Here is a 23,439-nt window from a genome sequence, read left to right on the forward strand (position 1 = left end):
GCCTTCTGTGGGTAGCAGCCTCCCCAGCACCCCCTAATACTTACCTGAGCCCCATCTCTATCCAGCTATGTCCACGAGTCTCTCGGATATCCGGGACGCTCCCTCCTGATTGGCTGAGAGACAGCCGTGGCACCACTGGCTCCTGTGGCTGCTAATCAAAGTCAGTTAGCCAATCAGGAGAGAGAGGGGGAGGGGGGGGTTGAACCGCAGCCTCGTGCCTGAATGGGGGGAATAGGGGGCGAGCGTGCGCCCCCGGAGGCGCGCTCCCGCCCCTGCTCGTACCTGATGTCCGCCGGTCACTCGCGATCGTCGGGTTGTAAACAAAGCCGCCTGTCACTCTCCCCTGTGTAAAAGCACAGATCACTCGGTCCTGCTATGTAGGACCGTTGATCTGTGCTGTTACACACACAGCCACATCCAATGACAGTAAGAAACACGCCCCTAAGGACACACTTAACCCCTCCCTCTCCAATAGTTAACCCCTTCCCTCCCAGTGTCATTTTTACAGTAACAGCGCATATGTATAGCACTGATTACTGTAGTAATGTCACTGGTACCCCCAAAAGTGTCAAAAATGTCAGTCAAGGGTCCGATCTGTCCGCCGCAATGTCGCAGTCCCACAAAAAAAAAATCGCAGATCGCCGCCGTTAAAAAAAAAAAAACAATAAAAATTACAAAAATCTTTCCCTTAGTTAGTAAACGCAATAACTTTTGCGCAAACCAATCAAAATACGCTTACTGCGATTTTTTTTATCAAACATATGTAGCAGAAAACAAATTGGCCTAAAATCTTAGATTTTTACATTTTTTTGGGGGGGAATTTCATTTAACCACTTTACCACTAGAGCATTTTGTTGTCTTACGTCTGGGCCACTTTTTGCGATTCGGCGCTGTGCGACTTTAACTGACAATTGCGCGGTCGTGCGACGCCATACCCAAACGAAATTTACGTCCTTTTTTTCCCACAAACAGAGCTTTCTTTTGGTGGTATTTGATCACCTGTGCGATTTTTACTTTTATAAACAAAAAAAGAGCGTAAATTTTGAAAAAACAACAATATTTTTCACATTTTTTTATATGAAATTCCCCCCAAAAAAATGTAAAAATCAAAATTTTTTTAAATTTTTGGCCAATTTGTTTTCTGCTACCTATGTTTGGTAAAAAAATTCACAATAAGCGTATTTTGATTGGTTTGCGCAAAAGTTATTGCGTTTACTAACAAAGGGAAAGATTTCTGTTTTTTTTTTTAACGCGTAATGGCGGCGATCTGCGATTTTTTTTGCGGGACTGCGACATTGCGGCGGACAGATCGGACCCTTGACTGACATTTTTGACACTTTTGGGGGTACCAGTGACATTACTGCAGTAATCAGTGCTATATATATGCACTGTTACTGTAAAAATGACACTGGCGGGGAAGGGGTTAATTTTATTGGAGAGGGAGGGGTTAATGTATGCCTGGTGCTTACTGACGTGTGGGGGGGGAGGTGACTGTGTGAGCCAGGGACAGATCAGAGTGTTCAGCTATGCTGAACACTCCGATCTGTCACTCCCTGTCACTTGGGAGATCCGCCCGCTTGTGTTTACACAGGCGGGCGGATCTCCACACTAGATCCCCGACGATCTGGGCAGAGCAGCGGCAATCGCCGCTGCTCCTCCCCTGGCCCGACTCCCGCTGTGACTGAATACAGCGGGAGCGAGCCTCCGGCGGTGCTCAGCGCCGCCCACAAGGGGGAGTGCCTGACGACGTAGGTCTACGTCGTCAGACGATAACGAGCCACTTTGCCGCAGTAGTACTACGGTACTCAGTGGCAAAGTGGTTAAAAAAAATTTGGAAAATATTGTTATTTTTTTCAAAATTGTTGCTCTTTTTTTGTTTATAGCGTGAAAAGTAAAAATCGCACAGGTGATCAAATACTACTAAAAGAAAGCTCTGTTTGTGAGAAAAAAAGGACGTCAATTTCATTTGGGTACAGCGTCGCACAATCGCGCAATTGTCCATTAAAATCGCGCAGTGCCGAATCGCAAAATAGGCCCTGGTCTTTTAGCAGCCAAATCCTCCGGTTAAAGGCACTGGAATTCATAAGACGTCCAGCACAATGGCATCCAATGTGTTCCCATACCAAATCAGCAAACAAGCTATACAAAAGTATGACAACCCCTCCAACTTATAACTAGCCTGCACAGGGAAAGGCTTTGCACATCACAAACAAAAAAATTCCCAGCATGCTTACCAGCCAGCCTGCAAAAAAACAAAACTGACCCTGTCTAACAATTCACGTTAAAAACATTAACACACCCTCCCTAGCTAAACTATAGTAGAAACCCCCCATCCCAGCTGCTTAGTTTGCTCAGGAAGACAGCCATGGCTTACTTTGAGCCACGGATTTGTTTTCGTCCTTTGGCTGAAATCCTCTTTACCTCTGAGCAGGCACAGACTTATATAAGATGATATTCAAGACTGGAAATTAAACTATTGAAGTCTACAAGGGTTTGTCAGGCAGGTGGGAGATTTGTAGTACAGTAGTAGAGAAGTTCGGTATGTGTGTTTTAAATATTATTATTATTAAATATTTTAATCTATTTTAAATACAACTATAATTACAAAATGACATATATGCTGCAGTACGTCACTAGCCTTGATGCTGTACAGAGTGATTTTCAGGTGTATTTTTTAGTGCTTTTGCGCATATATGAGCGTTTTAGAAGCATATTGTAAGTGTATTTAAGCGTATTTATTTAAGTGTATTCAGTTTTCTGCCATTTTTGTTTGAGCCAGTGAAAAGCAATTCTTACAGGCTGAAAAAAAGGTCTGAAAAAATCATGCAAACATGCTTGATTCGCGTGTTTTCTTATTCAAGTCTAGGACCCCAAAAACCTTGGTTTACAGTTCAGGTGTTTGTAAACCTAGGAATAAAAAAGCTTGTTCTGTTTCTGTTTCTGTTAGGGCTTCCTATTAGATCTTGTTTTCTTGCAGTGCCTACAGTGCTTCTGTATTACCTGGTTGATCCTGCCAGTTCCCTTCTTCCTGCTAGTAAACTGACCACACTAAGCATGGTAACCAATCCTGCCAGCATGGTCAATTTATGTTCTCTCTCATTCCGCTGTTTGATATAGGTGCGCTGTACATTTGCACAGCGTGCCTGTATCTTTTGTGGTCAGTGTAAGACCACACCCCCACCCATCTCTCCTGCTTTGATTGACAACTAATCCTCCACTTTGTGAATCAGCGATGTATTCTGCTGGGTCTAGGTATGGTTGGCTTGGAAACTAGGCCACTCAGTGGCTTGCTGCGATGGCCAAGGCCCCCTGCTCTGCACACACTCACCCGCAGGTCTGTGAAACGCTCTGGCATTAAGAGCGACCGTGTGACCTGCAGTTTGTGAGCTGGATTAAATACAACTAGCAAGTTTGCTTACAAATATAAATATGGATTTTTCAAAAGGCATATACGCAAGTTCTTAAAAATGTGGATATACCAAGGCTCCGTTCACACTTTGGCGTTCTGGATCGCAGGTGGAATCGCGCCGATTCTGCCCGCGATTCTGAATGGCCAGGATTCTGCCCGCGATTCTGAATCACCACGAATCATAGGACGCCCAATGGCCCTGTTATTTTCAATGGAAGTTCTAGAACATATTGTGGGCAACAGGCATCCCGCAATTCTGTTTGTGCTACTTTACAGGATTCATTGTGCGACAATGGCAGCAAAATCGCACGCCGATTTGAGTGCCTTGGAAATAATGAGGATCGCAAGGGCGTCCCAAGATTTCCTCAGAATTGCGCCGATTCCAACTGCGATCTGGAACGCCATTTTAGTTCCATTCACATCTGTTTTTCCATACGTTTTTCTTTTTGTTTTTGCAGAAAATATGTTTGTCACCTATGATAGGTTTCTTCAACAACTGAAAAAACCGGATGTAGACAGATATGAAGTGAACTAAACTGAAGTGAAAACTAATGTAAACTGAACTGACCTGAAGATGGATGTGTAAACTGATGTAATCAGAATCAATAGCCATCAGTTTTTTTTTTTCTTAGCAAAAAACGTGACTGAAGTTAGAATGTAAAAGGAGACTTAGTTTGTCCCAACTATCACATTTGCTGGACAGCTTGGTGTGCATGTCAGTGTGGAAAACAAGATAAATAAAGGTATGTAAAATAAAAAAGGAATTCACATACAGAATACTATAATCACAAATATTAGTCCCATAAAGTTACTAGAATACAATATTTTTCACTATAGTGGTCCTTTACCCACTTCCCATCTAGCAATGTACCAGCACATCACTGGATGGAAAGGGTAAAATCAGCAGCTGTAAAACAAAATAAGTGCGTAATCTAAAGACATGAAAAATTACTGAGTGTTCAATTAATAATTACCGTATTTATCGGCGTATAACACACGCCAGCGTATAACACACACCTAAATTTTAGGGCCAGGGCCAGATTAACGTAGGGGCTATTGGAGCTGCAGCTCCAGGCCCCTACCTTTATATAGGCCCCGGGTTGGCCATATTCACTGTTACCGCTCTTCTGTCACTTGTAAACACAGAAGTCTGGCTTCTATGCTCGCTTCCCCAGGCAGCTCCCTCAGAACCTCCCCACACAGCACGAAGGCCGGACAAGGAGGGACAGTTGCCGATGCATGGATGTGTTTATGGGCTTCAGAGACAGCATCCCATGTTGAATTAGGCATGCATGGCTGCACCCTTCCTCCTCTGGGTGCATGCCAAGGCACGGCCCTTAAGGCCCTTCAAAATCCTCAGCACCAAGCCCATGATGCTCTTAATCCGGCCCTGTTTAGGGCAGAAATTTCAGGGAAAAAGCTGAAATTTAAAATAAACAGCTTTAAACTCAGAACATTTTTTTTAAATTAAATGTAGTCTTACCAGTGCCCACAAATGCAGCCTCATCAGCGCAGTGTCCGTAAATGCAGCCTCGCCAGTGCAGTGCCCATACATGCAGCCTCGTCACTGCAGTACCCATAAATGCAGCCTTGCCAGTGCCCATACATGCAGCCTCGCCAGTGCCCATACATGCAGCCTCGCCAGTGCCCATACATGCAGCCTCGCCAGCGCCAGTGCCCATACATGCAGCTTTACCAGCACCCATAATTGCAGCCTCGCCATGTCCAGTGCCCATACATGCAGCCTTTGCCAGTGCCCATACATGCAGCCTTTGCCAGTGCCCATACATGCAGCCTTCGCCAGCGCCCATACATGCAGCCTTCGCCAGCGCCCATAATTGCAGCCTCGCCAGCGCCACTATACACATCACTAAAAATATCCAGAAAGCAGTGCCGAGAGGTAGAAGGGGGCGGGCGGCGCCGAGGAGAAGGAAGGATGCGCTCTCATCGGAAGTCCCGGCGCCTGTGATTGACGTCGGCATAGGAGGCGGGACTTCCGATGACAGCGCGTCCTTCCTTCTCCTCGGCGCCGCCCGCCCCCTTCTAACTCTCGGCGCTGCTTTCTGGACATTTTTTTTATATCGGCGTATAACACGCACTGCTACTTTTTCCTCCATTTTTAGGAGGAAAAAGTGCGTGTTATACGCCGATAAATACGGTATATCCATATATATACATAAAACACAGTGAAAAGTCCAGTTATAGAGCTCTTATGGAGGTGATTCACAACAACACAGGTGCTTCATGGTGCTTTCTCCAACACAGACCACTGCTCACCTTTTACCAGAAAAGATGGATCCCAAATTATAGGGATTGAATAGACTTGTATCAAAATAGACCAGTTGGAGTATTCTTATCAGAATAGAGGTACTCACCGAGGCCGAGATGCAGAGAGCGGTTCGCTGTTGCGACGAATCGCACTCCGCCCCTCTGGAGGTGATACAGAGGGTGGAAGGCACAAAGAGGCACAAGCTACCAGCAGGCGGGGTAGAGCATGCGTGGAGGTCCTGTAGAACTGGAGCAGAGACTGATCAGGATCCAGCAGGAGAAGTAGGTAGAAAGTCTGGAGCAGGCTGAGGGTCAAACACGGGTAAGCAGACAATCCAAGTCCCAGGCTGAGGGTCAAGGCACTGGAGACAGGAGTCAAGACTGGGTCACAAGGAGAAGGTCAAGGCACAGGAGACTGAAGGTGAATCCGGGTTGCAGGCAGAGGGTCAAACACAGGACCCAAGAGCAAAGTCCGTAAAACAGGCCAAGGTCGGGTCCAGGAGAAGAGCAGAGTAGGTCAGGGTCGATCCGGGTCACAACAGGTAATAAATGATCAAACAGGAACTCAGGTACAGGAAGCTGAAAGACAAACCAGCAATTCCTCTGAGCACTTGCTCAGCTTTTATAGGCAGCCAGGAAGTCATGTGGAAGTCATGTGGTGCGTGTCATGCGACAGCCATTCTGCAGCTGGAGGTTTCTCTGACAATTCTACTCCTAGGGCTCCATGAAAGGCAGTCCTTCCTGGTAAGGTGTCAGCTTCAATCCAATATTGCTCAAATATCCCTGACTCTTTGGATCATCCTGCCAAAGATATTCTCCAGCACAGGGGGTTTAAGAAGGAGGAGACTTCATAGTGCAGTATGTATAATTACCATTTATTAAAAGGTGATTATTGCACTTACATGAACAAAAATGTTAGATGGCAAAAACATACAGCTGTGGACCTCGTCTGCAGGCTGGTGCATGATGACGTCACAGACTTCGGCTCCACTCGACGCGTTTCCCCATTAGAGGCATCGACTAAAGGACTGTCTTTCACGGAGCCCTAGGAGTGAAATACTCCAGCTGGTCTATTTTTATATGAGCTCATTAGATCCCTATACTTTGGGATCCATCTTTTCTAGTAAGAGGTGTGCAGTGGTCTGTGTTGGAGAAAGCACCGTATGAAGCACCAGTGTTGTTGGGAATCACTCTTTACCTCCATAACAGCACTATAACTGGACTTTTCTTTTTACTTTGATTTACTGTATATATGGGTTGGTGAGAGGGGTGCCACGTCCTTGCAGATACAAATCTATTTAGAAATCAGGTTAGGTTATTTTCCTCGCTACAACAATAACCTCCTGTTTGTGGCAAAAAAGGACTTATCCATTGAGAGGTTCTTGGAATATTGAAAAGAGAATTATGGGAATCCTTTTTTTTTAAACATTCTTACTTTGCTGACTTCCGCCGGCTTTAACACTGAGAACGAGTGATCAAACACCGCCAATCGCTCCGTTCTCAGGGCTCACTGGAGCGCTGGGTTGTGGAGGGGGCGGGATCAGCCAGTTGCCGGTCTAGGCCCGAGCCTGAACCTGCTCTGTGATCCGCAACCAGCGAACCTCAGCCCGCTGTCTGCTAAAAATGGGTCGGAGGAGTGCACAACTAACTGCACTTCTGTGATCCACAGCAGAAGTACAGTCAAACCAGCGTTGGCTGTACTTCACTTTTAAATAAGAAAAAAAAGTGTAACTTGAAGTTCACAGGGGGAAACGACAGGCGTCTCAAATAATTATCTAGACAATAAAGTTGTGTGGTTAATGACTCGTACACACGCAACGATTATCGGCCGACCGATCGTCCGACTTTTGTCCAGAGTGGTGTTTTGTTGGTTGAAATGTGCTCTAGACTGCACACTATTTTTCTCGGCCAACAAAAATCTACTTCTGAAGTGATGTCATGTGCTGGTTTACTTTCCGTGTGTTTTTTCTTCTCTGAGCATGCCCAGTCTTGCTCATCAGATTTTTGTCTGCCGAAATCTATACTGACTGACGGAAAATCGGCCGTTGTGTTGACGGCCAACGAAAAAATTTTATAGCCTGCACACCAGATTTTTTTCGGCCGAAAAGTCGGAGTCGGTTGTCGGAAGCATCATACTAACAAGCAGAAAATCGGCCGATCGGACGTTGGCCGAAAATTCACGGCCAATTATCGATGCGTGTGTATGGGGCTTAAGTCGAAGATTCGAAAATTTAAACACAAACTTACCCGAAGTCCATCTTCAGGAAATCTCTTCTCTGTTATATAAGCCATGTTATAAGAGCTATACCGAAAGGTCAATTCCTCACAGCTAAACAGAACTGCTCTACAAAGTTTTGTAAAGGAGACTGCAGTTATGAAGAAGAGATTCCTGGAGTGTGGATATGACCCAGGTACAGTTAAGAAAGCATATTTGAATACCAGGGGAACTCCTCGGGAAACTATATTAAGAACAAGAGACAAAGACACCCCAGGAATAAGTCACAGTCTACAATTTCTTCCACATATTAAAGTTTGCAATCTTTAAAAGAAAACACATATTATTTAGGAATATTTACCTATTTTGTATGGAGATAGGCACCTGAAGGAGGTTCTATCCTCGGGTGTACAGTTTTTGGCTAGACAAGCACCTATGATTGGTAGTGTCTGTTCACTTCCAAGACAGACACTAGGCCTCATGCATACTGGGCATTTGCCCAGCTCTTTTGAATGCCTTTTGTCCTGGCAGGAGAAGAGCAGCATTAAAAGTGTTTTCCGAAAGCCTTATTTGCATATGTGTTTAGTCGCATCATGCGTTTGGGTGTTCATATTATTTATTCTGGTCACTGAAATGAATGAATGCTCAAGTGATAAATGCATCTAGTGCTTAGATGCATTTAGGTGCATTCAGCGTTTTTTTTTTCTGCCCCTCTCCTGAACACGTGATTTTTTTTTCTGTCTCTAAAAGCTCCTACCTCTAAATGCAAGGACACATAGGTTAACATAGACGGGTGTTTAGATGCAGAAAAAAAGTCAGGTTCTTTTCACACATCTGTTCGCTGATCCCCCCAGAGCAGGTAGACGATAGGTCCGTGAAGCAGAGCAGACAAGGACACAGCCTGCTCTCCTCTATGGGTGGTCGGATGTAAATGAATCGCTTGTATGTTTACAGCCAACTACCATCTGATTCGTTCCCCTGGATGGAAGGGGAATGGATCAGATCGGATGTAGGCAGGTGTAAACTAGGGATAGACTGATTATCGGCAAGGCCGATATATCGAGGCCCGATATGCACTTTCCCCGATATATTGGTATGGGCCCCGGAACTGGCCGATATTGCCGATATTTTTATGACATCATTCTGCCTTCTTGGGCCGCCTCCCTTGCCTTGGACAGCCTCGTCTGGAGTCGGGACTAGTCTCGCAGGAGTGTACCACAGCCATACACCCACCCACAGCAGCCCGGTGCCAGCCAGCCACCCACATCCACAGGCCCTGTACCAGTCAGCCACAGGCACTGTACCAGTGAGCCAGCTAGCCACCCACATGCCCTGTACCAGCCAGCCAGCCAACCACAGGCCCTGTACCAGCCAACCACAGGCACTGTACCAGCCAGCCACAGGCACTGTACCAGCCAGCCACCCACAGGCCCTGTACCAGCCAGCCACCCACAGCCCCTGTGCCAGCCAGCCACCCACCCACCACAGGGTGCCAGACAGCCAGCCACCCACCACAGGGTGCCAGACAGCCAGCCACCCACCACAGGGTGCAGACAGCCAGCCACCCACAGACAGGGTGCCAGACAGCCAGCCATCCACAGGCCCTGTACCAGCCAGCCACAGGCACTATACCAGCCAGCCGTCCACAGGCCCTGTACCAGCCAGCCACCCACAGCCCCTGTGCCAGCCACCCACCTACCACAGGGTGCCAGCCACCCACTTACCACAGGGTGCCAGCCAGCCAGCCACCCACCACAGGGTGCCAGACAGCCAGCCATCAACCACAGGGTGCCAGCCAGCCATCCACCACAGGGTGCCTGCCAGCCAGCCAGCCACCCACCACAAGGTGCCAGCAAGCCAGCCATTAAGCATTAAACAAAAATTAACATGTTCAGTACCAGATTTGTGTCAAAAATTGTCTTTATTTTTCATGTACAAAATATCAGCCCGTATTGGCCGATACCGATACGTTGTGACCAAAATATCGGTCTCGGTATCAGCCCTGAAAAAAACATATCAGTCCCCTAGTGTAAACGGACTACTGCTCCATAGACAAGAATGAAGGCTCCGATCGGGTCTGCCTAAAAAACAGATAGGCCGATTTGATCAGGATGTTTGTGTGAAACCTTAAAAGCCCTAAAAATCTTAAAAGCCTTAAAAATGTAATTTTTGACACCCATTGTGCATGAGGCCTAATAATTGGTTGAGCACTACGGAGATATACAAATGTTAGCAATTCCTATGTTCTAGCTGTGCTTACCTCTTATAATTAGATCATATACCAAAGGATCTTCCTATAAGATAAAACAATTAATGAATTGTCAAACCAAGTATTTAGTGTATGTTATCTCTTGCACAATTTGCTGTAAACAATATGTGGGGAGAACCACAGGTTGCGTGTGCAATTGGATATCCAATTTTTCAACTAAATATTCCTAAAGGTTTTTGAACTGAAAATTGAATATTTAGTCCTATAAATTCGATATTCAGTTTACACTTGGATTCCTAGAGGTATCAATTTTAAGTGGGATGTTACACACTTTTTATGAGTAAATTGTAAACCATAGTGTGATATTTTTCAATGTACTTATATATATATTAATATACTGTAAATACAGTGCATCCGGAAAGTATTCAAAGCGCTTCACTTTTTCCACATTTTGGTATGTTACAGTCTTATTCTAAAAGGAATTAAATTCATTATTTTCCTAAATTCTATTTAATGACAACGTGAAAGAAGTTTGTTTGAAATCTTTGCAAATTTTTTAAAAATAAAAAACTAAAAAAATCACATGTACATAAGTATTCACAGCCTTTGCCATGGACACTCAGTTTCCACTGATCATCCTTGGGGTCCTTTCACATGGGCTTTCCGCCCGGCGGACTCCATTTTGCTCAGCGGGGATCGATCCACCGATCCCTGCTGAACAGGCGGATGACAGGTCCATCTCCACTCACTGTGCAGAGACAGACCTGTCAGATCCCCGCTCTCCTCTATACGGAGATCGGATGACCGCCTGTCCGTTTTCATCCGATCCTATCCGATCCGATCCTCCAGATGGATGGAAAATAGGGTTTCTATCCATCTGGATTTCACATACAGGATCAGATCGTATAGTGGCGGATATCAGTGGAGATGTCACCGCTGACATTCACCGCTCCATAGGGATGCATGGAGCATCCAATCAGGTCTGCCTGAAAAAACTGACTGGCGGATCTGATCGGAAAGCCCGTGTGAAAGGGGCCTTGAGATGTTTCTACAACTTGATTGGAGTCCACCTGTGGTAAATTCAGTTGTTTGGACATGAAAAGGCACACATCTGTCTATATAAGGTCCCACAGTTACCATTACATGTCAGAGAACAAACAAAGCCATGAAGTCCAAGGAATTGTCTGTAGACCTCAGAGACAGGATTGTATCGAGGCACAGATCTGTGGAAGGGTATAGAAAAATGTCTGCAGCATTGAAGGTCCCAATGAGCACAGTAGCCTCCATCATCCATAAATGAAGGAAGATTGGTACCACCAGGACTCTTTCTAGAGTGGGCCAAATTGAGCGATCGGGGCCTTAGTAAGGAAGGTGAGTAGGAACCCGATGATCACTCTGACAGAGCTCCAGCTTTTCTCTGTGGAGAGAGGAGAACCTTCCAGAAGAACAGCCATCTTTGCAGCATTACACCAATCAGGCCTGTATGGTAGAGTTGCCAGACGGAAGCCTCTCCTCAGTAAAAGGCACATGACAGCCCGCCAGGAGTTAGCCAAAAGGCACCTGAAGGACTCTGAGACCATGAGAATCAAAATTCTCTCAACCGTCATGTCTGGAGGAAACCGGGCACGGCTCATGATCTGGCCAATACCATCCCTACAGTGAAGCATGGTGGTGGCAGCATCATGCTGTGGGGATGTTTTTCAGTGGCAGGAACTGGGAGACTAGTCAGAATCGAGGGAAAGATGAATGCATCAATGTTCAGAGACATCCTTGATGAAAACCTTCTCCACAGCGCTCTGGACCCCAGACTGGGGTTAAGGTTCATCTTCCAACAGGACAATGACCCCAAGCACACAGCCAAGATAATCAAGGAATGGCTAAGGGACTACTCTGTGAATGTCTTTGAGTGGCCCAGCCAGAGCCCAGACTTGAACCCGATTGAACATCTCTGGAGAGATTTGAAAATGGCTGTGCACCAATGCTCCTCATCCAACCTCATGAAGCTTGAGAGGTCCTGCAAAGAAGAATGGGAGAAACTGCCCAAAAATAGGTTTGCCAAGCTTGTAGCATAATTTTCAAAAATACTTGAGTCTGTAATTGGTGCCAAAGGTGTTTCAACAAAGTATTGAGCAATGTCTGTGAATACTTATGTATGTGTGATTTTTTTCATTTTTTATTTGTAATACATTTGCAAAGATTTCAAACAAACTACTTTCACGTTGCCATTATGGTGTATTGTTTGTAGAATTTTGAGGAAAATAATGTGTTTAATCCATTTTGGAATAAGTCTGAAACATGACAAAATGTGGAAATAGTGAAGCACTGTGAATACTTTCCGGATGCACTGTATTTCTTAGTTTTTTATACTATGGGAGCAGTCGGGGAAGAGAAGGAATTCGGCGGGGAGCTGGCGGGGGACCCCAGAAGAGGAGGTCTTGGGCCACTCTGTGCTATTGCACACAGCAGGTAAGTATAACATGTTTGTCATTTTATTAAAAAAACGTATTTAACTTTACAATCACTTTAACCACTTGCCGCAAAATCACGTACCTGCAGCTGCAGGCATCACCCCAGCACTGTTTTTTTAGAGCAGACGGTCAGCTTTTTTGTAATAACAACCAATGCTGCTAAGCAGCCGCTTGGCTGTTATTACAAGCAGCGAGAGGTGTTGCCCCCTCTGCCACCTTACGCAGCTCACTCAGGCTCTCCCGTACCACAGGGAGACCCGGGCAAATAGCCTGCGCGTCCGCTGGCTGGCCGGTTACCCCAAGAAGGCTGGAATCACCTTTAATCGGGTCTCCGATGTAGTAACCCGGAAGCAATGTCACAAATTCACTTTCAGTTTCCTCTGCAGCCGATGGAGCCAGTTTTAAAAAACCCAAAGTATTAAAAAACACTGATCTTGGCGTTTCGAATACTTTTAGGTCCAGAGGAGGGGTTTGGGGTCTTTTAGACCCCCATATCACTGCATAAAGAGTACCTGTCACTGCCTATTACTGTCACAAGGGATATTTACATTCCTTGCTGTGACAGCAATAAAAGTGATCAGAAATGTTTTTTTGAAAGCGTAAGTGTAAAAAAAAATCAAATAAGAACATTTTTTTTTTTCTTTAAAGTGCCCCATTCCTCCGTGCTCGCAGGCCAAAGCAAGCGCATACATAAGTCACACCCACAAATGTAAACAGTGTCAAACCACATATGTGAGGTATTGCCGCGATCGTTAGAGCAAGAGTAATAATTCTAGTGCAAGACCTCCTCTGTAACTCTAAACAGGAAACCATTAAAATTGTTAAAAAAGTCACCTATGGAGATTTTTAAGTACCGCAGTTTGTCGCCATTCTACGAAAGTGTGTAATTTTAAATAGGTATCTATTTACTCGGCGTAACATCATCTTTCGCATTATATGAAAAACTGGGCTAACTTTACTGTTTCGTTTTTTTTTTTTTAATGCATTAAAGTTTATTTCTTCCCAAAAAAATATAGTTTGAAAGACCACTGCCCAAATACAGTGTGACATAAAGTATTGTAACCACCTCCATTTTATTCTCTAGGGCAGGGGTCTTCAAACTATGGCCCTCCAGTTATTCGGGAACTACAATTCCCATCATGCCTAGTCATGTCTGTGAAATTCAGAGTTTATAATGCCTCATGGGATGTGTCGTTGCGCAAGAACTGGAGGGTCGTAGTTTGAAGACCCCTGCTCTAGGGTCCCTGCTAAAATATATATATATATATATATATATATATATATATATATATATGTTATTTATATATATATATATATATATATATATATATATATATATGTATAAAATTATTATTATTATACAGGATTTATATAGCGCCAACAGTTTGCGCAGCGCTTTACAATGTGAGGGAAGACAATACAGTACAATACAATTCAATACAGGAGGAACAATACAGTTACAATACAATTCAATACAGGAGGAATTAGGGTCCATTCACACTAGCGCGACTTGTCAGGCGACTTGGTCGCCTGACAAGTCGCGGTCGGTCGGTCGCCATTGAATAGTACAGGACCCATTCTAATAGGAGCGACACAAGTCGCTCCGACTTAGAAAAAGGGTCCTGTACTACTTTGGGGCGACCTGGAAGCGACTTGCATTGACTTCAATTATATGAAGTCCGTGCAAGTCGCGCCGAGGTCGCAGTGCAGGCTGTGCACCGCGACTTCAAAGGTCGCCCCACAAAGTCGTGTCGCGCCAGTCTGAATGGGCTCTTAGAGGGCCCTGCTCGCTAGAGCTTACAATCTAGAAGGGAGGGTCAAGTGAAACAAAAGGCAATAACCGTGGGGGATGGGCTGATGGAGAAAATGGAAGTATAGTATGTATATATATATATATATATATATATATACACATATATAAAACGTTTGAGGTTCTAAATAATTATCTAGCAAAAAATACTGATTTTAACTTGTAAGCAACAAATGTCAGAAATAGGCCTGGTCTTCAAGTGGTTAAGGTTGGCCACCAAAGGGAAGCTGTCTTGCTGAGAGCAATGGGAAATGAGGTGTTTGCCTAGCCTGAAATGCATCACCAGGCCGCCTTGGTTTTTTTTTTTTTCCTAACGTGACGAGTAAATGTGGTGCACATGGAATGAATTACTTGTTCTCCGTCAGCGCACACTTGTACAGAATTTTCCAAGAAGCTGGAAAATCTCTGAAAATGAGAGTTTAGCACTGTCTCAAGACTCATTATTGCCCCCTAGGGATACCCTGCATGACCCAATCCTTAGACATCACTTTAAGCAATGTTCCAATTGGGCACAGTACTGGCAAAGATTGGGCCATATATGGTCACCACCCCTCTTCTTTTTTTACCTGCTTCCTAAATCCTTTATTGGTCCTATTCCTCCCCTCCCCCACCCTTTAATTCTTGTCCTGTGTTCTTATTTATGCAGATGATGCCAGCTGCATCTTCACTACCTCTTCCATCCGCTCTTCTTAATGCTTTTACAGCTCCCAGAGGTGGAGAAGGCGGCATGGGGCTGGCACTGTGTTAAGGGAAAGGGCTGGTTTAATGCCAATCTGTCTCTGCACACACAGCAGAAAAATCCAGTCTGGGAGTTAAAGGGAGGGGGAGAGAGGACTTTACAGAAGAAGGGAGGTGTGAAAACATCTGAATCAGCTGAGAGGTGTCTGTAATATAACCCCGAGAGAGGGAGAAGAGGACAGAAAGAGATACTAAGGAAAGATAGGGAAGGAGAGGAAAAAAACAATTCATTGGGAAAAAAAGCAGACATGGGGAGGATACAAAAGAAACCGGAAAACGCCGCAAATACGGAGCAGGGAACGTGTTTGTCTGTGTCTTAGCTCCTTCGTAACATTCAATTAGAGAGAGTATGATTCTTCCACATTTAGTCCTAAAATTATTTGTACATCTGAAACCACAAAGTATAACCTATGCTGCCCTATTAACCCCTTCTGCTCCAGGAGGTTTTACCCCCTCCCTGACCAAGCCATTTTTTGCGTTACGCCACTGCGTTGCTTTAACCACTTAAGCCCCGGAAGATTTTACCCCCTTCCTGACCAGGGCCTTTTTTGCGATTCGGCACTGCGTGACTTCAACGGACAATTGCCCGGTCGTGCGACGCTGTACCTAAACTAATTTGACGTCCTTTTTATCCCACAAACAGAGCTTTTTTTTTTGGTGGTATTTGATCACTTGTGCGATTTTTACTTTTTGCGCTATAAAAAAAAAAAAAAGAGCGTCAATTTTGCAAAAATAACAATATTTTTCACATTGTTTTATATGAAATTCCCCAAAAAAAAGGTAAAAATCGAAATTTTTTAACATTTTTGGCCAATTTGTTTTATGCTACATATGTTTGGTAAAAAAAAAATCGCAAAAAGCGTATTTTGATTGGTTTGCGCAAAAGTTATTGCGTTTACTAACTAAGGGAAAGATTTCTGTAATTTTTGGTGTTTTTTTTTTAACGCGTAATGGCGGCGATCTGCGATTTTTTTTTGCGGTACTGCGACATTGCGGCGGACAGATCGGACCCTTGACTGACATTTTTGACACTTTTGGGGTTACCAGTGACATTACTGCAGTAATCAGTGCTATACATATGCACTGTTACTGCAAAATGACACTGGCACTAACTTTATTGGGGAAGGAGGGGTTAAGTGTGTCCCTAGGGGCGTGCTTCTTACTGCGATTGGACATGGCTACTGGTGTAGGAACAGTGATCAACGGTCCTACATAGTAGAACCGTATGATCACCATTCCTACACAGGGGAGAATGACAGGCGGCTTGTTTACATCAGCCGCCTGCCTTTCTCCCTTCATGGCGGACGATCGCGAGTGACCGGCGGACATAGGGTCCGCCAGTCACACGCACGGACTTCCCCGGGAACGAGCCAGGGCGGCCGTGCGCCTCCGCGGGCGCGCGCTCGCTATTGGCTCACAAGCAAGTGACAGGCTAGTGACGTACCGGTACGTCACTTTGCCTGGCCGGGGCTGTCCGCCGCAGTATATGTACTTGCGGCGGTCGGCAACCGGTTAACTGTTCCCAAATAAAATTTATGTCCTTTTTCCCCACAATTGGAGCTTTCTTTTGGGGGTATTTGATCACCTCTGTTTTTTTTTTTTGCGCTATAAACAACAAAAGCGACAATTTAAAAAAAAAAAAAATAAAAAAAAAACAATGTTTTTACTTTCTGCTATAAAACACACCCAATAAAAAAAAGGTAAAAAAAATCACATTTCTTTATCAGTTTAGGCTGATATGAATTCTGCTACATGTTTTTGATATTAAAAAAAAAAAATCCCAATAAGCGTATATTGATTGGTTTGCGCAAAAGTTATAGCGCCTACAAACTATGGGATAGGTTTTTGGACTTTTTATATTTTTTTTACTGTTTTTATCAGTAATGGTGGTGATCAGCGATTTTTAGCGGGACTGCGACATTACGGAGGACAAATATGACACTGAAGGCCCGTACACACGCACCGATTGTCGGCCGAACGATCGGCCGTCTTTTGTCCGGTGCTGTCGTGTAGGTTGAAAAGTGCTAAAGACTGCACACGAATTTTGTCGGCCAACAACAACCGACTGCAGAAGTGATGTCATGTGATGGTTAACTTTCCGTGTGTTTTTTCTTCTCTGAGCATGCCCAGTCTTGCTCATCTGCTGTTTGTCAGCCGAATTCTGTACTGACTGAGGAACAATCGGCCGTTCTGGTGTTGGCCAACAAAAATTTTAAAGCATGCACATCAGATTCTGTTCGGCTGAAACGTCGCAGTCGGTTGTTGGAAGCATCATACTAACAAGCCGACAATCGGCCGATCGGACGGTGGCCGAATATTTACGGCCGACAATCGCTACGTTTGTACGGGCCTTAAGTGACACTTTTTGGGGACCAGTGACACCACTGGGCACACTTAGGCAGTATAGCATGCTCCTGGCTGTCTTGCACAGCTCCTGACTGCATTGGGCACACTTAGGCAATATAGCATGCCCCTCGCTGTCTGCACTGCACTGGATTGTAAGGTAAAACACCCCACAGTCACTTCTTCACTGTGTAGCAGGAGCAAGTACTCATTCAGGCCCAGAATAGTGGCGCTTTCGCACTCCTGCTCTTCTGGCTCTGTCCAGACTCTGACTCAGGCTCTCACTCTCTCTTCGGTAGGCCCTCCAGCTAAGCCTAGCCAGGACCTTGATGTTTTCAAAAGGTCTCTTTCTCTCTCTCTCTCTGCCACTGGGGCAAAGCCACCAGCACATGGCTCTCCTCTGCCCCTTGGCTGCCAGGCCTCGTAACATTTATGGGCACTCCCTCCACCTACTAGGTAAGCCTCCCAAGGAAATGGACAGCGTGCTATAAATATTCAGGCTGCTTGCTCTGCTCTCCCTCCCACTATATTTCTAGAAATATCCAGAAGACAGGGGAAAGAAGCAGAACAGCGTGCCTGTGAGACACTGAAAAGCCCAAAGCAATCAAACCCTGCCCCACTGGTTACAGAGGAGCTAACTAAATTTGCAGAGCAGCCTACTCAAAACTAGGAGGGTACTACATCTGGAATGAAGGGAGCTGAAGCAAAAGGAAAATATATGGCTGTCCCATGGACACTATCTTCACATGACTGGCCACATACCATAACTAGAAACATTTAGATATATATATATATTTTTTTTTTACGTGATTTGGATTGTGATACATAAAGCATATCTAAATCCAAGAACAAAAATTGAATAATGCAGCTGATCAGTCCTACATGTGCTGGCTGCATTAGTTTCTTTTTTTTCCAACCAGAAGTCAGCATGAAAAGGAGTAAAAATAGGAAACAGATATTGGAAGAGAAGTCAGCCAGGCCAGGTCATACATAGGAACACACTTGAGATCATAAACCACGCAAAGGCATGGAGGAAATGAGCAAAACTGTTTAGATAGCCAAAAGGGGCTGGCTGTAGGCTGGACTAATGAAGCAGGTAATGGTAACCAGGTGAGTCAGTGTGGAAATGACAAGTGGCTGGTAATTAACCACTTCTGGACCAGAAGGTTTTACCGCTTAATGACCAGGCCATTTTTTGCGTTACAGCACTGCATTACTTTAACTGAAAATTGCCCGGTTGTGCAACGCTGTACCAAAAAAAAATGTATGTCCTTTTTTTCCAACAAATAGAGTTTTCTTTCGGGCGGTATTTGATCACCTGTGCGTTTTTTTATTTTTGCACTATAAACAAAAAAAAGAGTGACAATTCTGAAAAAAAAAATTAAAAAACCCCATATGTTTTACTTTCTGCTATATAACATTCCCAATAAATTTTTTTTTTTTTTTTTTAAATCGAACTTTTTTTCATCATTTTAGGCCAATTTGTATTCTGCTACATATGTTTGGTAAAAAAAATCCCAATAAGTGTATATTGATTGGTTTGCGCAAAGGTTATCGCATCTACAAACTAGGGAAAAGATTTGTCATTTATTTATTTATTTATTTATTTTTTTTACTAGTAATAGCGGCGATCAGCGGTTTTTAGCAGGACTGCGACATTGCGGCGGAGAGATCGGACCCCTAACTGACATTTTTAACACTTTTGGGTGGACCAGTGACATTACTATAGTAATCAGTACTATAAATATGCACTGTTACTGTACTAATGGCACTGGCAGGGAAAGGGTTAACACCAGGGCCAACAGGTTAAATGTGTCCCTAGGGGGTGCTTTATAAATGTGTGGGGGTGTGTGTTTGAACTATATAACACATCGTTAGGACTACATGGCACCTCTCTCTCTCTTCTCCATAACACTGGGATGTGTTTTGTAGTCCAAGGAAATAGCAGGAAACAATACTGATATCAGTCCAGAGACAGAGAGTATATAAAGTTACCAGCTCACAAGATTTCTGGCTGGATAAACAGCTATTTTTTTTGCAGCTGTTGAACAGAGAATAAAAACGCTTTTAAGGGTATACTATTATTATTTTTAGAGATACTTATATAGCTCCATCAATTTAGGCAGTGATTTACATATACCGTATATTGTACATTCACATCAGTACCTACCCTCAAGGAGCTTACAATCTAAGGTAGATTTAACAGACTAAAAATAAGCACATAAGAGAAATTTGTTAGTATTTACACTTTGAAGGGCAGCATAGTGGCTTTGTGGCTGCTACTCCTGCAATGGAGCACTAGGTTCTTCAGTTCGAATCCCAACCAGGACACCACCTGTGTTAAGTTTGCGTGTTCTCCCTGTGCTTGTGTGGGTTTCCTTCCACATTCTAAAGACACGCTAGTAGGTTGGCTTCTATCTAAATTGGCCCTAGTGTCTGTATGCATGTGAGATAGGGAACATAGGTTGGCCCTACACATTTAGATTAGGGTGACCAGACGTCCCTGGGTTTCGTGTCCAATAACAGCTGATCACAGTGTAAACAGGATTGGCTGGTTATCAGCAATCCTCTCCCCATGCTGACAGCGCATGAGGAGAGGAGAGCCAATAAGCGGCATTCCACACAGGGAACATCTACACTGATAATCAGGACAATGATCATCAGTGTCCTTATTATCTGTGCAGCTCCAACAGTGCCCACTAATGCTCCCAATCACTGCCCACCAATGCTGCCAATCACTGCCCACCAGTGATGCCTGTCAGTGTCTATCAGTGATGCCAATCAGTGCCCATCAGTGCCACCTCATTAGTACCCATCAGTGCAGCCTCATCAGCAAAAAATGTTTTTAAACTTTTCAGTCTTTTTTTGTTTGTTTTGTAAAACATAAAAAACCCAGTGGTGATTAAATACCACCAAAAGAAAGCTCTATCTGTCTAAAAAAAAAAAAAAAAATGCTTTGGTGCAATATTGCATGACTGCGCAATTGTCATTCAAAGTGCAACAGCGCAGAAAGCTAAAAATTAGCGTGGGCTGGAAGGGGGGTGAAAGTGCCTGGTAGGCAAGTTGTTAAACTCTGTGTAGGCCCCTAGGCATTCTAAACTTTTGCCCCCCCTTGCAGGTTTCTGGAGGTTTCTTGTGCAAACGCTGTGGTGGGATAACATTGAATTAAGTAGTGTGCATGCCGGCCGCTGGATGGAGATGACCATCAATACTGTACATTACACACACGTAGGTTGCACCAACATTTTTTACAAACTGACAGCTGAAGGAAGATGAGCTTTTAAAAGAAAAACTGTAATGTGAACCAGATGTCGTAAGTGTGGGCGGCAGCTGCAGGCTGGGCAATATACCTGTACATTGCAGCCTTTCTTCTGGGTTTGGACACAGCATTAGTTTGGCAGCTGATTTCAGTCACTAGATGTTAACTCCCTCCCAGCCCGTGTCATTATTACAGGGCCAGTGTACAGTTTTATCACTGATCCCTGTATTAGTGTCACTATTGATGTCAATGTCAGTTAGTCATTTAGTGTACCTCCAAGCAAGGGTCTGTTAGTGCCAGATTGCCCGCCACCCTATCACAGTCCCACTATAAGCTGCTGATCATCGCCATTACAGTATAGTATCTATAGCTGCGTAAATTCCAGTATATTTTTCATAGTTTGTAGACGCTATAACTTTCGCACAAACCAATTAATATACACTTACTGGAATATTTTTTTTTTTTTTAGCCAAAGATGTAACAAATACATTTTGGCCTAAGTTTATTTCATCGTTTGATTTTTTATTGGATGTGTTTTATAACAGAAAGTAGAAAGCAGAAAATATAGTTTTTTTTTTTTCATAATCTTACATATGCAGAGTTTTGTCCCTTGGGACTTTAGATGAAGCACCACACAGCCAGTAATAAAAATATAGCACAGGTTTATCGAGTATATGCCAGCAAAAGAACTGGGAAAAGGTGTCATAATATCCATTACATGGTTACATACAATAATCAAATGGACCCAACGCATTTCGTGAGTTCAGTCTCACTCTTCAGGGGTTGATGCATAGCCATAATCTTTAAAGAAAAATGGTTAAAAAATATAACATAGTAATGAACATGGAAATGTATCAGGTATATTGGATTGTGGGAACCAGCATAAGGGATCCAAAATGGGCCTGCAGCGCAAAACAGGGCAGATGGAAAAACTAGCAAACAGAACAGTCCAACATGACCTGCCAGGATGGTGGCTAGAAAAAAAAGGGAGTGTATATGTGTGGTGATGTGCATGATAGGTCATGTTGGGCGGTTACGTTTGCTCGTTTTTTCATCTGCGATCGGGTCAGACGTCTCCGGTGGCTGCTGGTTGTGAGTATGGATCCCTTAGTCTGATTCCCACATTTCAATATATCTGCTACATTTCCATGTTCATTACTATGTTATATTTTTTAACCATTTTACTTTAAAGATTATGTCTATGCATCAACCCCTGAAGAGTGAGACTGAACGCACGAAACGTGTCGGGTCACCATAGATGCTATAACACATTTATAATGGACTATTTGATTACTGTATGTAACCATGTAATGGATTTGTATATTTGGGCCAACTGTTTGGCATTATGACACCTTTTCCCAGTTCTATTGCTGGTATATACTCAATAAACCTGTACTATATTTTTATTACTGGCTGTGTGGCGTGTCATCTAAAGTCCCAATGGGCAAAACTCTGCATTTGTATGTACAATGGGGATGGAGCCACCTCACAGGGTACTACCAACCATATTTTGTTTCTTAGCAATTATTAGGTGGAAGACACCTGCTGCCCACTTTTGGTTGGTTGTATCCGATATTTCAATTCTTCCATTAGGACTTTATGCTAGTCTTGTCTGCTTTGTATTATGTGGAATTGCTCGCTTGTAGGTGTGCTACATGTCTGCCCCCCCCCCCCCCCCAGTGGCTGTGCCGGTTATTTCTTTCCCAGGAGCTGCAATTCCGATCCATCATCCATTGTCTCCGCTCGTCTTATCCTGGATGGGCGGTGCCAGTGAGATGCAACGGCGTCAGGTACAGCACCTGCCGCATGGCACCGGCCCAGCCGACATATCTGTCACATGATGCTGTGGAGGGACTTGCACTCCTGTGTTGTCCGTTCCCCTATTGTGACCAGGGATGGTGGGGTTGATTTGTCTGTCCCGCCTTCTCCCTGGGTGTCCACCTGGTGTTAGGAGGGATCCTATGATGGGCCTGCAGGGCTATAAATTGGAGGGCTCAGACACGAATCTATGCAATGCCTCCAGGTAGTTGGACACGCTATTTTTTGTCAGCATTATTTTGATCCTGGTAGGTACAAACCCTCTCCCTCCCTTATTTGTCACACATTTACTTTTTTGACCTGATGAACCTTGCACTACTGGGTTAATCCTATGCACTGATTTCACTGCCTCACCAAGTTGCATTATATACTTTATAATACATACTGTACACTCAATTTCACATGTAAATTTTAATTTAATTCAGCTGTGCAGGTCACTTTCACCACTCGTAACTGTACCGTGTGATTGCTCTTGGCCATTTAATCATTATTTTAATATTTTTTTCACTAATTTGTTACCTTTTTTCAATCTTTAGTTTATTTTTAATTTATTGTTCACATCACCACCCATATACACTCTTTTTTTGTAACCACCTCATGTTGGACGGTTGTGTTTGCTCGTTTTTCCATCTGCTCTGTTTTGCCCTTTTGGATCCTTTACCCACAGATCGCATGTCAGACGTCTCCAGTGGCTGCCGGTGTGACTTTGGGCATGCTGCATCCTGCATCTTTGTGATTATGGATCCCTTGGTCTGATTCCCACATTTCATTCTACCTGATACATTTCCATGTTCATTACTTTGTTATATTTTTTTAACCATTTTACTTTATAGATTATGTCTATGCATCAACTACTGAAGAGTGAGACTGAACGTACGAAATGCGTCGGATCACTATAGACG

At 44.0% G+C, this 23,439-nt stretch overlaps 1 protein-coding gene across 1 annotated transcript in view; it reads left to right on the forward strand.

Annotated features, from left to right (window-relative positions):
• The window catches only part of LOC309548096 (uncharacterized protein), a gene marked incomplete at both ends in the record, with an annotated part of 28,306 nt that extends 24,362 nt beyond the window's left edge, over nucleotides 1–3,944 (forward strand). The window contains one exon of the mRNA XM_082248061.1: nucleotides 3,868–3,944. Within this exon, the coding sequence (XP_082104187.1) occupies nucleotides 3,868–3,944 (77 nt within the window). The remainder of the gene's footprint in view (nucleotides 1–3,867) is intronic.
• Between the last annotated feature and the right edge of the window lie 19,495 nt (nucleotides 3,945–23,439).

Source organism: Pelophylax lessonae, assembly GCF_965119305.1.
Source record: "Pelophylax lessonae genome assembly, chromosome: 2".
NCBI classification, from domain to species: Eukaryota; Metazoa; Chordata; class Amphibia; order Anura; family Ranidae; genus Pelophylax; species Pelophylax lessonae.